Source organism: Dama dama, chromosome 29 (genome assembly GCF_033118175.1).
Source record: "Dama dama isolate Ldn47 chromosome 29, ASM3311817v1, whole genome shotgun sequence".
In the NCBI taxonomy this organism is placed as follows: domain Eukaryota; kingdom Metazoa; phylum Chordata; class Mammalia; order Artiodactyla; family Cervidae; genus Dama; species Dama dama.
In genome coordinates, this window is record NC_083709.1 from 54,373,797 (window position 1) to 54,391,585 (window position 17,789).

The 17,789-nt window shown below is 39.5% G+C and overlaps 1 protein-coding gene across 13 annotated transcripts in view; it reads right to left on the minus strand.

The window, feature by feature from the left end:
- Positions 1-17,789, minus strand: part of TRPM3 (transient receptor potential cation channel subfamily M member 3) — an 896,309-nt gene that overhangs the window by 220,463 nt on the left and 658,057 nt on the right. For 4 of the 13 annotated variants that reach the window (XM_061132829.1, XM_061132827.1, XM_061132830.1 and 1 more), the window contains exon 7: positions 9,787-9,861. The exons of the other annotated variants lie outside the window; for them this stretch is intronic. In XM_061132829.1, coding sequence (XP_060988812.1) covers positions 9,787-9,861 — 75 coding nt within the window. The remainder of the gene's footprint in view (positions 1-9,786; positions 9,862-17,789) is intronic. 13 annotated transcript variants of the gene reach the window in all.

A 17,789-nucleotide genomic window follows, 5' to 3' on the forward strand; every position in this document is an offset into this window, starting at 1 on the left:
TTCATTCACTACATTATAAACTCTTTGGGACAGAGACAATATTCTAGTTTCTACAGTGCCTCACACTTAGAAGGCAGTTCAAATAAATGCCTGTGAAATGAAACAAAGTTAGAAGGTACAATGCCTAGGGTCTACACCTTGGGACTACTGCTGCTGCTGCTGAGTCGCTTCAGTCGTGTCCGACTCTGTGCGACCCCATAGACAGCAGCCCACCAGGCTCCCCCGCCCCTGGGACTCTCCAGGCAAGAACACTGGAGTGGGTTGCCATTTCCTTCTCCAACACATGAAAGTGACAAGTGAAAATGAAGTGGCTCGGTCGTGCTGACTCTTAGTGACCCCATGGACTATAGCCTACGAGGCCCATCTGTCCATGGGATTTTCCAGGCAAGAGTACTGGAGTGGGGTGTCAGTTCCTTCTCCATACCTTGGGACTGGCACACCTGAAAAGAAGTGACTAAATAAATAGGTTGTTGTAAAGAGACTGAGTGTCATATCTCTATGCCATTGATGAAAACTGCTGACGTAGAGATGACAGCCATTTAAATGGCCCCTGGCGTTCTTTCACAGGCTTTCACTACTGGCCTCAGAGGTGGTTAGAGACCTAGAAAAGAACATGCTCAGTAACCTGGGTGAGTGCTCACACTTTGCCTGTCCATCTGGATTAAATTTGGAAGAGTCCAGATTCTTATTTATTTCTCAGAATTGGACCTAGCTAGAGTGACAACATGTCCTGGCCACTGGGTAAAAAGATGCAAGGTTTACACTCTTCTCCTTGCTGGAAGAATGTCCATAAAAGCTATTACTTCCTCTGGCTGAGATGAATAGGGAACTATATGACTAAAGTGGAAATCTAATTCTGTCTCTGACACGATGGATACGTATTAGCAGCTAAGTTGCTGTAGACCAGGAGTGACCTTCATTTACCACCCAGGTAATTACAGTTATTAAGATAACTGACTTCCATTAGCATGTATGAGACACAGGAAGGGTACTGATTATTTGGGATTTAGTACTGATATTTAATCCAATTTCTGACCAGCAGTTGGGAAAAGCAATACATTTTTATTTGATTATCTGGCATCTTTTCCAAAAGATAATGTGCCCAATCTGATCAAAACTTGACTGTTACTAAATTCTCAATGAGAAAATGGTGAAAATGTCATGGGGAACCTTCTTTCTCTTGGTTTCAAGTTTCCATGAGGAGGGAGCTCCATTTGGGTGACTCATCTAGCCTTCTGTCCTTCTCTTACTCATCTCCACATATAGAATTGAGTGACCTGGTTGAAAAGTCTTTCGGTGAGGAGGATTTATCATCTTTTTTCCTTTGCCTGAATGGACCAGTGCCCATCAGTGACATTAGTAAAGTTGTTTCTGTAAACTCAGTTTTCTCCTCTGGTTGGCTGCCTATGGGCTGAGGTGAGCAGGCAAACCCATTTGGCTCTCACACTAAGTCATTATCTCCAACTACTTCATCATTAATAAAAGTAATATTTTTGATCTCCATCTGCTTGACTCTACTGTTCAGCTCTCAATTTGAATCTTGTCCTGTCAAGAGTGAGTTATAATGTACTGGACTTCCTCAAGGTCCAACATCATGAATCACAATGCTGTTATTTCTGCTTCTGGCATTCATTTTGAAGCAGCATTTAACAAATTTAAGCCCCTGGTTCAAGTTTGTGAGCATGATCTTATTTTTCAAAGGCAAATAAAGCCTTTTCTGAAGACAATTTTTCCTTAATGTCCTTATAGTTCCTTAAAAGGAAACAACAACTGCCACAGATTTTAAAAAGCTTATCAAAAACTGGAGCCCAAACAAGGTGCTTATGAATTTCTGGGTTGCAGTGAATGACTATATGTAGTGAGGTCTACTCAGCCAACTGATGAAGGCTCTTTGCCCCACAGGTGAAGTAGCAACTAGAGCGAGAGCACCCACCAGTTGCTGGGCACTCAGCCAGGCAGACTGTACACGCTCACTCAATTTGCTTACCAACTCTATGATCGAGACATTATCATTCGCATTTTACAGTTAAATAAATGGAGGCATTGAGAGCAAATTACAAGTCTGAACAGGATTTCAAACAGAGGTCTGCACTCTGCATTCTACTTGGCTTGTCTCTCACTATGGCGACTATGTAATTTATCATACAAAAACCAGGGCGTTCTCATAAGTGAAGAGGTCATCATTAATAATTTCTGGGGGATGAAAACCAGAACTATTTAGTTTTGGACAAACCTATACATATGATCTCTCTAGGGTCTCAAACGAATTTCTAGCAGATTTTTAAAAACAGATGCCAATTTCAGACATTTAGAAAGAAGCCTGAGTTTATTCACTGTTCCTTTGTTTGCCTCTTCCTGGCTTACAAAAGCCAAGACTCACTAGTTGCCCCTCCCTGATTCCCGAGATCCAGTTTCTAGTGCTGTCTAAATAAATCACAGCTGTTCATTATCAGAGATATTTCTTCCTCTAGACACAGAGGGATGAACCTCCAAGGAAGGATTAGATCATTAAGCAAAGGAAAATAGCAACAACAATATCAGCAGCACCTGCATAAATCCTTTAGGGAGAAATGATCAATTTAAAGTTTTTCTCATGTTCTAGCATATCCTTGTTGGTGCTGGAAATAAATCACTTCTTTTCTCTCTTATAAATAAATGCCTCATTACATTCAATCACTTACGCACACTGGAGTGTCGTGATGAGAAATCGGATATAGTCAAAACCTAGGGGCATGCAGGGGGTATTCTGGGTCCTTAATCACTGGAGGTGGTTAACCTCATTATCCTATTCTGTCAAGTTGGTGTGAAGTAGCCGCTTGGTTTATTCCTACTGCTGCCATGAAGAGTCATTTGACTGCAATAAGACGTGCTAACTTATCAGGGTTAGCACTTTAGAGTTATCCTAATGTTTTATATACATACAAAAGAGTGTGACACTCAAAGGACTGCTCTTAAAACCCTGATTCTAATGTGCAAAGAACTAGTTTGTGCACTGAAAATTATCACAAGAAGGAGTGGGTGGACATGCCCATTTTTCAGTTCTCAGCTCTTCATCAGTGTCTGCTCTAGCAGGGTGGTTATCAAACCTAGCATGCTCCAGAATCACCTCGAGGATCAGCTGAAATACACAGAGCTGATCAGTGGGTCTGGAATGGGATTTGAGGATGTGCATTTCTTTACCAGCGGATCCACAAGGGAAGCCTGAGGATGTACATTTCTAACAAGTTCCTGGGTGATGCTGTTGTTGCTGGTCCAGGGACCACACTTTGAGAACTACTGCCTTCACAGTGCAGGGAGTGGAGACTTTGGCCTTTGAAAAGAAGTGAAATCTAAGATGTGCCCCTTGGAGTAAATGAACATGAAAGCCCCTGAAGCAGTACTGAAATGTCCTTGTTATATTTCCAATAGTCTATTAAAGTCTAAACAGGAGTCTGCAAACTCTTCCTGTAACAGGCCAGACAGCAAATGTTTTCAGCCTTGCAGGCCAGATGGTTTCTGTTGCAAGTGATCAACTCTGCCACTACAGCATGCAAGCAGCCTGAGATGGTTCAGGAAAGGAGCACTGACACAGCTATGTTCCAATAAAGCTTTATTTACAAGATTGAATAACGTGCTGGTTTTGGCCTACAGGCCATCGCTTGCCAACCTTTGAGTAACTAATGTTAAAAATGATTCATATCAGGCAATACCTGTTAGTTTGCCAAGGCCAAGTATGCCTATGATCAATGAGAAACCAACCAAGCTGGAAACCTGTGTCAGCCAAGCACTGACACCTGTTTCAGCTGCACATGATTGGTAGACTACTGCCCATACTGGAAAGTAGGTACTCTTCTTGCAATTCAGCTCCTGCAACCAACTATTTAAAATCCAATGGCTTACCACTTCACTCTAATTCAACAGGAGTTTCACTGAACTGCTGGAAATTATCCATCTATACTTAATATATTCTCTACTTGGTACTTTGCTGAAAAGTCAATAATAATTGAGTTATTAGTTAATTCATATTTTGCTGCCAGGAATGACTGGCAACATTCCTGATGATCAGTTCCCAGGTCTTACTTGTCCTGTCAATAGCACTTGACATGGTTGGTCATTCCTTCCTCTTAGAAATATGTTCTTTGCTTGGTTTCCAAATAGCATTTGCCTCTGGTTTCCCTTTCACTTAATAAGCAGTTCCTTCATCTCCTTTGCTTATAGAAGGACTGTCTCAAACCCCAGTTCTTGGTTCTCTCTGTCTTGTCCTCTCCTCACATGCTGTCTTGGTGATCTCATCCACTTACATGGTTTCCCATACCATCAACACATGGACAACTTCCATCTTTATGAATCCAGGCCAAATATCTCCACTGAACTTGAGTTTCACATAACTGTGCTTCTCTTGCAGTCTCCACACATGCTATGAAGCATCTCAGATATGATATGTCCAAGTTAAACTCCTGATACTGTCTCATACCCACCAGTCCCATCCTCACAGTCTTTTCTACCTGGGAAATGGGAACTCTATTCTTCTAGCTGATCAACCCCCTAAACCTGGAGCCATACCCCATATCCAATCTTATGGTAAATCTTGCCTGCTCTACTTTCAAATTACAGATCAAATTTGACTACTTCTCACCTCCTCAACCGCCACCACCCCTAGTCTAAGCCACCGCTAGCTTTTGCCTGGATTACTGTCATTTTGGCTGACTTTTCTGCTGTCATTCCTGCTGCCGATTTGAATGACTCTCAACTCAGCAGGTACAGCAATTCTGTTGAAACATACAAGACAATTCATTCCTTTGCTCAAAACTCTGCAAGTTCCATTTGCCACAGAATGAATGTGAAAGTCATAGGTCTTTCTGCCCTCTCTGGCCCTTGTTCCCTCTCTGGTCTCCTCTCCAACTCCTTTCCTCCTCTTTCATCCATGTAACCACACAGGCTTCCTGATGCTCCTCAAATGTGCTGCTCACATCCCCACCTCCGTGCCTTTTTATTGCCGATTCCCCAACTGGAAGTGGTTTCCCCTAAGACATCACATGGCTTTCTCCCGCACTTCCTCCAAGTCTTTACTCAGATGTCTCCTTTTCAGGGAGTCTTCCTCTCATTCTGCTGACAATTGCAGCCCCTTCCCTGCACTCCCCTTTCTGCTTTTTCTGCTTTCTCTCTCTCTCTGCCCAATACATTTCACTATGAAATACACTATGTACTTTATTTGTTTTCTGTCACCTTCCACCCAAATGTAAGCTCCATAAGGGCAGGATTGGCAGAGACCTCTGGTCTGACAAGGCTGCTGTGAAGTGTGCCTTGGGGAGCTGAGTCTGGGTCGGCAGAGCCCTGGGCGTGGGGATGCCAGCTTCAGCAAAGATGCTGCTGGCTTTCCTCAGCCAGGGAGCACCAGAGCCTTCCACCTGGGACCAAGCAGGTTTGGACAGTCGCTGTTCTCACTGGTCATCTTGGCTGAGGGAGGTTAAGAGGCTCTTATTCAACTCTCCTGGTACACCATAAGCATGAGAGAGGAGGGCAAGGGGAAGAGAGAGAGAGGAGAGTGGGGTGGGGAGGGGAGAGAAGAGAAGAAAGAGGGAGAGATGGAGGGGGAGAGAGAGGAAGATGGGGGAGGGAGAGAGAGAGAGAAAGCAGGAGAAGAGACGGGTAAAGGCAAGAGGTAAGAGGAGAGAGGGGAGAGAGAGGAGAGGGAGAGGGAAGGGGAGGCAAGGAGGGAGGTGGAGGGAAGGGAAAGAGAGAGAGTGTAGGAGACGTAATAGATGAAGATTAAATTTACCAAAACTAGATGGAAAGGGGACTTGGATGTATTTGAATTAAGGAAAATTATGTGACATTCCCTACATACCCAACTTTATGAACAATAATCACATACCCAACAACATTACTCGAAAATGGAAATAAATAAATCAACAGAACAAAACAAACCCTGTTCCACGCACACCAAGAAAACAGGATAGAAGGACGTACAGGGTGAAGTGAACTTTCCACTTCTCCACAAACTCCCCCATGATTTCGTATTACATTCTGATGTGCACCAGAGTCAATATTCACTTCCTGTGTTCTCCTATTGGGTGAAAGAAATGCTGCTAATGAGGAAGGGCTCAGCTCAGATTTGTCTGATGGCCGGAAAAGCTGACTTTTCAATCTTCAATCTTGAAAGCTGACTTTCAATCTACTGCTTTAGCAAAGGTGCACCTGCCTCATTCCACCAGGAATTGGCCAGAGAACCCCGTGTGAACCCAGAGATGCCAAGGCTCATTAGCCAACAAGAACTGTTGATTCCTCTGCCTGGGATTTAGGACTTGAGTGTTTGCCTGCAGGGTTGTGGCATGTGGGACTGCACGGCTTGTGAAATCTGGCCTCCTTGCAGAACAGGGACAGCCTGTTCAGTGAGGGGAAGAGCGCTTGTTTGCCTCAGCGACAGATGCCAAAAAAAAACAAAAAAAGCTGCTCGCTTATTTGGCCAAAATGAGGGCATAACATCTCTATTTTCCTCATATTTTTCAGGGGTTAATGATCTTCAGCTAAGAGTGTAAGTTAAGAGATTCATTTTATTCTGTTAAAACTTACAACAGTTTTATTTCTGACATCTTGGGAGTACTATTTCTAGTCATTTTCCAAGTCTATATGAAATATAGACTTATATTTACTAGTTTAAATGGCTTGAAATGATCCAAACACTATTTCGAAAGGGTGGGTAAATTATTTTAAATCCTGGGAACGGGCTTTGAAAGGTCCTATGACAAGTTCTCTAGCCTGATCCATTACCAGTGAATTAAAATCTCAGCCTGCCTTTTTAAAAGACCCCCAGGTGAGATATCTTATTTTCTCCAATTATATCCCACTGTAAAATTGTTGATTATGGCAGAAAAGTACTCAGCACAAGTTTTCCTATCTATTTTATGTTTGTCTAACTTTCTAAAGTTAATTACACATTTCCACTGAATGGTTGATCCTAATCTAGACTGAAAAGCAGCCATGGGCAATTATCATTTTAGATAAGTGGGGGAAAACTCAATACTTATTTCTATTTCTATGTAAGTTGAAATGATGAAGCCATGTTGGCATTGGTTGCCACAAATATGTATATCCTTAGACTATCTAAATCCACAAGATAGGAATGATTTAACCACAAGCATGAGTCAACAGAAACACAGTCAAATTTCCAGGATAAATGCTTTTATGCCCATGATAATTGGAAGTATGCATGATGGTCTCTGCCTGTACACATTTCTATTTATTTATCCTCCCTGAGTTTAGGTATTATTGTTTTTTTTTTTTAATTTTTATTATTATTATTATTTTTATTATGTGTCCTTTCTATATAGCTTGTAGTTTCTAAACATGTCTATTACATTTTTACAACAGGCTGGAAATGAGAGTTAAAAATAAGGCCAGAAAATCAAATATTGATGTTTATAATAATTTATTGATCACCTACCTACCTACATGTGCCAGGCACTGTGCTAGCTTTGCATGATGACAAAGGTGAGGATGACTCAGGCTCTGCTCACAGGGAGCTCACAATCTACAGGTGATGGGGAAGTGGTACACACAGACAGACAACCACTCTATCAAGGAGGCTGTGCTACAACACAGGTTTGTGGAGTGCTGTGGGAACGTGGGTTATGTGGTGAACAACTGAGTCTAAGATAATCACGTGTGTGTGTGTGTGTGTGTGTGTGTGTGTGGGTGTGGGTGTGTGTTGGGTTGGGGGGGTTTCTGATAGGATTTCAGAGAAAAGAAGATTTTCAAGCTGAGATTTAAGAGTGCAGAATTTTGCTAGTAAGTAGAGTTGGGAAAGGCTGGAATTTCCACAAATGTCAAAATGGGACAAAAACACATCCAACAGGGTATGTCATTTAAGAGAAACTGCAAGTAGCTTGGAATGGGTGGGACAGGTCCATAGGCATTAGGAAGGAGAAGAAAGCTAGAAAAACAGATGAAAAGATATGGAAGGTCTTTCAATTAGCAGTGAAAGGAGGAAAAGACAGTTCCATCAGGGAGGTTTATGTTTTCATCAGAGGAAGCTGTTAGTTTTGCCAGTAAAAGAAAATGTTGCTGACTCTGAGACCAAAATGTCAGTCAAATATTTGCAACCCAAATCTTTCTAATCTGAAAGGTGACCTCAGCATCCTTTCCTACATGTAAAAGAACTAGTAGATCTTATTAGAATGGTGGTCAGTTCCCCGGTTCAGACTCATTTGTTGACAGAACTGCCCCAGTCCCAGAAAAGAGAGTTCCAATGTGGAATGGGGTTCTTTCCTAAAAAAGACCATGCTCCTAGCTCAAACTGGAAAATAAGTCAGATAAATAAGACAGGCAAATACCAAGGAACGGGTTTCACTAAAATTTGTTCTATTCCCTCAATATTATTCTTTTAACTTCATCAGTATCACAGCCAACATCTGTCAAGTCATTTTATAAGATGAAGAGACGGCAGATGTCTAAAGTGTAACTGTCTTCTTCACACAACCTATTCTTTGAAGGGAAAATTTTTTAGAAGGCAAAGAAAACTTCAAACAACATTCAGTTGACAGCATCTAGAAAATGGCAAGTTATTAACAGTCCACAGTTAACTGATCATGTACTTTGGATGGTCTTCTACTTGAATGGTTGAGTCTACCAGGGTAACAATTTTCAATGATGAGGCTGAACATTTTAGAGAATCCAAGGAAGACAATGAGATGTTCCTGATGTATATGTAAGCTGCTCAGAGGAAGTTTAACATCCTTTTCAGGTCACTTGATTTGAATCCAGGGCTATCAGTCTATGAGAATCTAAATTCACTGCTTCCTACTTTCAGGACTCCCTGGATGAAGTTCTGCTATAACCTTTTACTTGTTATTTATCTCATGGAATAGTTATGAGCTCAGTGATGGAAAATTCATGTCATGGTTACCCCCAATGCATTGGATGATGGTGCAATGATCAAAAAAGATGCTGGTGATGACAATTGAACGTCCCTTTGCCTTCCCAGCCTCCTTCATATATTCTCAGGCATAGGATGACAAAGGGAAGTCCACGAGTCACATGAAGAAAGACTGTAGCCATGGGCACACGACCAGGAGCTCCTCAATTTGTCTTCACCCCTGCCGCCCATGCCACCACCCCATCCTACTTCTTCCTGATCCTGTTCCTGGGAATTCCCCTACCATCTTGCCACTAACTACAATCCCTCCACCCAAAAGTTCTGCCAATGCTTAACCCCAACTGAATCAATGTTCAACCCACACCTGACAGAGATTTCATGTTCAAACAGTTGTTGAGTGAAATAATGACCCCTAAACCCTCCAAGGTAACAACATTTTAGAGAAGTGTCCTTTTGAATGAAATAATGCTTCCTTATATGGGACAAAAAGAGCAACAATCTTGGAATCCCATCAGCCTAGGTTTGTACCTGGCTGTGCCACTAAGTGGATAATAAAACAAGGGCTTAACTACCCTGAGATGCCATTTCATCAACTATAAAGAAGGTAGATAATAATTCCTACTTTGAAGGGTTTTTGTGACTATTAAAAGAGATAGTATACATGAAAATGCTAGCACAGTGCCTGGAACATACTAGGACCTCAATAAATGCTCACTTCTCTCTTCTCCATCTTATACAGTATTATTAGGATGATAAATAATAGAGAGTAATTAATCTCTGATATGGTTGGATGTTTTAGAAGAGATAGAGATAAACAGCAGTCACAGGGAGGGATAGTGTTAGGAATTTGTAAAGGAAAGTATTATTTCTATGGTTAATTTTCTTGGTTGGGGTTTAAGAGGAGATTCGTGTTGTCCATTAATTATACTTACCAATTGGGTCTAATTGGCAACTACCCCAAAATGAATAAAACAAGCGGGAGTCAAGAGAGAAAAACGGCAGGCATCCTGTCAAAAAATAAAATCTTTGAAATTTCTACAACCCAACCGTCGCATACACATTTTATTAAAGCAGACTGCTCGCCCAATTTGTAAGTTTACACATGTGATGGCAACTCAGGTTGCATATTCAGATTTAGGCAGAGCATCAGACAGCACTCTGCACCAGCTATAGCATGCCTCATTGCTGCTTCAGTTGAACAGGTCCTTAAAATAAACCTCCCCTTTGCTGGATGTATCCTTCATCATTCTGTCTCAGCCTAGATAACTGCTATGGGAGTTAAAGGGTTAAATGAGTCAATCCATGTTAAGTGCCTGTAACAATACTTAGCACTCAGCAAATCCTCAAGAAATGTTTGTTGTTGTTATACTAATCATACTAATAATATGTCTTCTGAGACCAAACAAGAAATGGATTCCTCTCACCCTCCTTTAAAAAGTTTTTTTATTAATTTCTAGAAATATGTGTCTTATTCTCATAAAATTAGCTACTTTTGACCTAAAAGAAGTACTTTTTTTAGAGGCTAACATACTTATTTTCTTTTAAAGGGGAACTGAAACCAATGCCAATGTGTCATTCAACACACCTAATGTTATTTACTGAAGAGATTTCCACATTTCCCTCTCTTCTTTTTTTGTCAGCCAAGAAAATGATCAATTAGAGTCATCTATATCTATGTCTATCTGTCATATAGATTATATATCTCCATCATCTATCTTCAAAAGAAGTTGAAGAAATTTCATTATAATAGGTTTTCTACCAATTTGGCTATTCTACCTATTCTAGATAAATTTAGTGGTGAGTCATGTCTCTGGAATGGTAACTTATTAACAAGCTAGTTAAAGGCTAGATGCCTCAGGCAGGATCTCATTTCAAATCCAGGTCTCAGAAGAATCTGCCTCTGCCCCCTTTTGCTCCTTCCCTAAAACAGTATTTACAGAGGGGCCCAGATCCTCAAGTGAGATCTTCCAGACTTAGTTTCCTTGGATCAAGTTAGGTTTCTAGATCCAGTTGTTATTGGTTGGGCAGGGAGTAAATGGTTGGTGAGAGGCTTAGATGGATCCCACCCCACTTTTCAGGGAACATGACTTGGTAATTCCTCAGTGCCTGTAACTTGGCAGAGCAGCCTTTTCATAGCAATATTCCTTGAAGCACAAAATATAAGGGTTGGCTGTTCTGGATTCTCAGTGGGTTGCAAAATAATAAACTAAGAGTAACTAATGTATGTTTTCCAAAGACAGCGCTAAGTCGTGTCCGACTCGTGATGACACGAACTGTAGTCTGCCAGGCTCCTCTGTCCATGGGATTCTCCAGGCAAGAATACTGGAGTGGGTTGCCACTTCCTTCTCCAGAGGAACTTCCGAACCCAGGAATTGAACCCCTAAATTTACTAGTTAGCACATTCCTGAGGACAGAAATTCAGCTTGGGAGCACATACCTCCCAAGGCCGCTCTACTACTCACTGTCTGCAACAATTAGACCACTTGCTAAATATTATGAGCGAAACCTCAAAGAGCTGATGACACAAATCCTCCTGAAAATTTAACACCAAAGCACTTGTTTAAGGAATCCAGCACAAAATTGGCTTAGCTGCATCTTCCTGCAGACTGAACAGCATACTGGTATTTTTAGTTTCTTTCTTTTTTTCCCTCTACAGTTACCAAGCCCTAATGAACAAAAGTTAAATGACATTTTAGTGCAGATCAACCAGATTTGTTGCGTGGCTAAAAATGGAAACGTCTGAACATCTGCTGTCAGTTGACTCTGATTCCAATTCTCTTGATACTTCCTTGTTTACCCTTCAGGATGCAGTGGAGAAAATGGTCTCAAGGGGAAAAATGGGAGAATAAAGGGCTAAGGATTTTGCATCAAATAAGGTTGATATCCCACGTGCCCTGCCTTTATTCCTTCCTCTGGTGACTGGAGAACCTTTTCTTATTTGAAGTCTCCTGGTGCTTTGTTAAAAAGAAAAAGAGAAATATCTCCCAAACTAAGGGGGTAACAATGCTGAGCAAAGAGTAGCAGATTTGAAGTCTGGAGTCCTGAGTTCAGGTAAAAGTTGTGCCAGTTAATTCACTGTATGAATTTAGGTAGGACACGTGATTGACCTTTTCCAAGTGGGCCTTCCTATCTGGGAAATGAAGCCAGGGAACTAAATGAAATATATATGTATATATAATATCTATGATAATTTACAGTTATGAAATATAGAATATGAATATATGAATAACTGCTTCTGCCCCATCTAATCTATGCATACATAATACATCCTGTTTATCATGTTATATGATATTCTATCTTGATAACATTCTATTAAGAAGCTTCAATAAAAGGGAAACAAGGAAACATCCATATCTTATCCTTATGAGTTTGATGTCGTGTTTCCTAAAAAACAAACTAAGCTTAATTCACATATAGACCTTATATTTGCAGCTGAAATTTTGCTTGTGAAGATAGGAAAAACAACTTAATGAAAGTAAAATAATGTAAGTAGAAAATAATGTTATGCACTACCTTTCTAAATATTGAAAGCTTTCACCTGCATGGTGCTTGCAATCTGTTACCCCAATTTCATCTATCAAAATCTTCCATAACCACTCCCCCTCCATTAACATTCTATCCAGAAAAGCTTTTGGTCTGAATTCCTGTTGTACTTCATACCATTCAAGGGCATTTAACACTTGCTGCTGTTCAATGCAGCCCTTTCATACTGAGAAGACATGGAGCACACAGTTGAGGCGCGGATGCAGGCAGACTTCTTGGATTTGCCACTTACTAACAGTCCGACTTTGGGGGCTATTACTTGTCCTCTCTTGGCCTCAGGTTTTTTTTTGGCCAATGGGAATAATAATAGTACTTATTTCATAGGGTTGTTGTAAGGATTAAATCAGTTATTTCTCGTAAAATTTTTAGAATAGCACTTGATAGCTAGTTCTTGTTAATTGCAAAACTCTAAGTTCTTCAAGTGCACAGTTATGTGTTATTTATCTAGCCACCTCTATAGTGTGTTGTATATTAAAGATACACAAGTAAATACTGGTAGAGTAACAGAAGAACTATCAAGGGGAAATTAACAGAGAGTGATCACTATTTATTTATTTTTGAAATATTGAGATACTTTTTTTTCACTTTTTTTCATTTATTTTTATTAGTTGGAGGCTAATTACTTTACAATATTGTAGTGGTTTTTAGGTGACAGATTTTTTGAGTTCTCCTTCTTGCCACATTTTAAAAAGCTGAAGAACTTTTGACATGTATTTTGTCTCCATACAAAACATCTTAAGGGTATAGTGGAGTCAGGAATATAGTGGGAGACTTTTTTTTCAGTGTGAGCATTACAGACAATATTCAGAGTGAAATGGCTTTTGACTGAGCTGTGTGTGAGCCTGCTCCATCATTGGGAGTAGGCCAGGAAGAGAGGAGCTGGACTATAGGGCGCCCAAGAGCCTAGTAAAAGGAAAGTGAACAATTTAGCTCTACAGAATTGTGCTCACAGTAGAGATATAAAAGTAGGGTATTTTCAGTAGCCCCATCACACTAGGATATCTCTGGTTATGGCTAAGAACTGGGAAAAAATTTAGGCCATTTTGTCATTTACCAAATCTAAACAGGGAAGATAATTTTGGTTCTGATTTCAGCTACTCTCAAATATAAGCTTCAAACCTGTTATATATAATTAAGAAAACACAAATGTGGTCATAAACACACAGTTATACTGTTGTTCAGTAGGTTTTCACTTAAGAAAAAGAACATAAAAAACTACCATTGGATATATTTCCATATGAGCCCAAACAGAACTATTACATTACTCATAACAACTTCAAAGCATTTCACTGTACATCTACATGTAATTTGCACGTGTGCTCAGTCACTCAACTCAGTTGTGTCCAACTCTTTGCAACTCCATGGGCTCTGTCCATGGGATTTTCCCAGCAAGATTAGTGGTGTGTATTGAATTTAACTGGTCCTTTATTGGTAAATCTTTGAATTATTTCCGTTTTTATTACTGTAAACAATATGGCAATAAATACACATAAAATAAATTCCTAGAAGTAAAAAAGCATATGTACATTAAAATTTAACAGGATAGCCAAATTATCTTCCAAATAAGGTTGCCCATATTTGCACACCCTCCCATACAGATTTCCATACACACTTATGGACACTAGATAATTCTAACTTTGGTTTTTGTCCATATTGATAGGTTAAAAAGCATTTCATTCTTGGCTAGGCTTTCATTTCTTTAATTTTGAGTGAAGTTGAGCACTCCACCCTCCCGCACCCCCCAATTATCCTGTTAATATACTTTGCCCACTTTCTTACAGGATTTTCCTTTTGGATTTGTAGATGCCCTTTGCTTATTATGTAAATGAGTTCTTTGTCATGGATGCAAATATTTTATTTGTTTTTCCACTTGTTTTTTGAATTTATTTATACTATTTTCTTGATAAAGGTGAAAGAGGAGAGTGAAAAACCTGGTTTAAAATTCAACTATCAAAAAATGAAGATCATGGCATCCTGTCTGATCGCTTCATGGCAAACAGATGGGGAAACAATGGAAATATACGACTTTATTTTCTTGGGCTCCAAAATTACTGCAGATGGTGACTGCAGCCATGAAATTAAGAGACGCTTGCTCCTTTGGAAAAAAGCTATGACAAACCTAGACAGTGTATTAAAAAGCAGAGACATTACTTTGCCAACAAAGGTCTGTATAGTCAAAGCTATGGTTTTTCCAGTAGTCATGTATGAATGTGAGAATTGGATCATAAAGAAGGCTGAATGCCAAAGAATTGATGCTTTTGAACTGTGGTGTTGGAGAAGATGCTTGAGGAGATGCTCCTTGGACTGCAAGGAGATCAAATCAGTCAATCCTAAAGGAAATCAGTCCTGAATATTCATTGGAAGGACTGATGCTGAAGCTGAAACTCCAATACTTTGGCCACCTTGATGCGAAGAACTGACTCACTGGAAAAGACCTTGATGCTGGGAAAGATTGAGGGCAGGAGGAGAAGTGGATGACAGAGGATGAGATGGTTTGGATGGCATCACTAACTCAATGGACATGAGTTTGAGCAAGCTCCAGGAAACGGTGAAGGACAAGTAAGTCTGGTGTGTTGCAGTCCATGGGATCGCAAAGAGTTGGACATGGCTGAGCAACTGAACAACAACATACGAATTTCTAATGGAGTTTCTAAACATTGAATCTATTTTCTACAGAAACAGTCTGTCTGAATGAAAAACTCACAATAGCTCTGAATTTGGTATTAGAAACAGATGAGGGAAAAGGATACTAGGAAAAGCACAAAACAGGCCAAGAAACCGTTCAATACAAAGAGTTATCTACAGAGGAAAGGTAAGGTCTATTTTCAAAGTGCTGGCCTATGGTTTTATTAAATCTGTATGGCAATGGATCCTCCTAGGTTTATTCACTTAACAAGATAGAAAAGAAACCACAGCTATCTTCAGCTCTACCTTTTTAGTTTTACTGAATACTTAAAATCAAAAGAAACTTAAAACTTAAAATCAAAAGAAAAGCTAACTAGGGTTGGATCAGTAATGACACATGTTTTTAAGCGAAGTTCTACTAATTCATTTTTTATAACTGTTAGGGTCAGCAAATACTCTTATTTATATATTTTCAGGCATTCAGAAGGTTTCAAGAACCTTTCAGTTATATTTTGCCAAACTGCTAGTTATCACTTAGGGCTTATAAAATGTAGGAATGTCAAATTGGATAACTGGAACAAGAAAGCTTTAAATCCCACACAAATGCATCTGTTTTTCAGGTCTTCTCAAACGTTTCCTCAACAGAGTCAGAAGATAAGTTGCTCTTATTCCCTAAGAAGGATTCTTCATCCTTTTTTCCCCAACTAGGCCAAGACTCAGTTACAACCTTTCTGCCTCAGGAATGATCGGAGGGGTGACCAATCTCCATTCTTCTGACTGTTACCAAGAGTATAATCCTGTGTAGGTCACATGAAAATTATTTCCCAGGCTTTATCTTTGAGATATTAAACACAACATCATAGAAACATAGAACAGAATCTGTTCTATTGATTTTTTAATATTTAGGCATTTAAAGGTTAGAAATGATGTGAAAAATATATGTGGCTACAGATCTGTTATGGAATGTATATAAATTATAACAGCACAGCCTATGCAATCAGTTTGAGGCTAAGAGGATCTGTTTGGGTTGACCAAAAAATTAATTAAATCACTATAGTCTAAAATAATGTATATAATTTTAGATGGCATATCTCAATCCAATTTCAAGGGGAAATTACAATCTCCAGAGCCAGTGCAAGACTTTTCAACTATATATCACTAAGAAACACACAGGTGAAGAGTGAAAGGGCACAGGATGAAGCATATGATACAGATGTTATTTACAGACAAAGCTCCTCAATGAACACCCTGAAACATATAGGTATATCTTACTTATGAATGGCAGGTAAGCTTCACCTCATGTGCCAACTCCAGTCAATTCTTAATAAACATATGAAATGCTATGCCGGAAAGGTGTGGCAAAAACTACTGACTGTACTCTGCTATCTATTCTCTTCCTTTCATAGTGATAGAATTTTAGCTGTTTGCCTAGGATAAAGACTACAGTTTTGAATTCACTTTTTGCCAGGTGTGAACATAGAATGTAAGCCAAAGTCCTGTATATGACCTCCTCATTGTGCCTTTAAGGGGAAGGGTTATGAATGTAGATGTGATAGTGTGTGCCCACAGACCATGAAAATAGGGATGTACAGAGCAAAAGAAAAAAAGAGAAGATATCTGAGTCCTCAACACTGTAAGGGTACTACATCAGGTCTGGACTCACGTTCAGAATAACACATGTATAAGAAACAAACTTCTGTCTTATTGAGGTATCCATTGTTTTGAGTCATTGTTACAGCAGCAGAACATGTGTCTTCATGAATGTAAAATGGCCCTAGCTGTATCAAGGCTCAGTGGGAAAAATGTCTTGCTAGGTTTGCAGTGTCAGTCATGGGTGAGGGACATGATGGTTCCATGCTAACTCCAACTTCTTACTGTTTTTCTATCCAACTTACTACAAAATGGAAAAATCTTTCTAGGAAACTCTGATGTAATTCACACCTTTGCCTTCTGCCTCCGTCTCTGTTATTGTTGATACTTAGGCCTAATCTTTTGTGTTTTGCATCAATACAATGAGACTTACTTAACAGTCATAATAAGAGTAAATAATGTATGTAGTATTTATGATATAAATTATTTATTTATATATAAATGACTAAAATCTTTTAAAATAGCCACCCAGGAAACTATCTGCTTATTTCAATAATGTTGCTTTTGCTAAAATATTTCTGGAATTTTTTTGGAAACTGTAAGTTTGCACATTTCTTATAAAATATGAATGAGTCAAAATCACTTAAATGTATTTAATGCCAAATCAACGACTCTTTACTGAGCACTTACTATGCATAATATTATGCCAGTTCTGGTGTCAGAGAGGTTGGCAAATAGTAAGGATGTCAATAATGTTCTTTAGATGATCTATGTCAAATTTCCAGGGTAAGTAGTCTTCATAATTTAACAAGATGAAAATACTAATACATGTAAGAGATCTAGAGCCAACTCATTGGAAAAGACCCTGATGCTGGGAAATATTGAGGGCAAGAAGAGAAGGGGGTGACAGAGGATAAGATGGTTGGATGGCATCACTGACTCAAACGACATGAGTTGGAGCAAACTCAGGGAGATAGTGAAGGACAGGGAAGCCTGGTGTGTTGCAATTCATGGGGTCGCAGAGTCAGAAATGACTTAACGACTTATAAGTATAGTCCAGGGAAATCAGAGACATAAAAAGCACTACTTTATAGCATTTTATGTCATGACTTTCTTCATTCACTCAGGGTTTATATTATTGCCCTGCTCCCTTATTTCCAAAATAATTCCCAGTAAT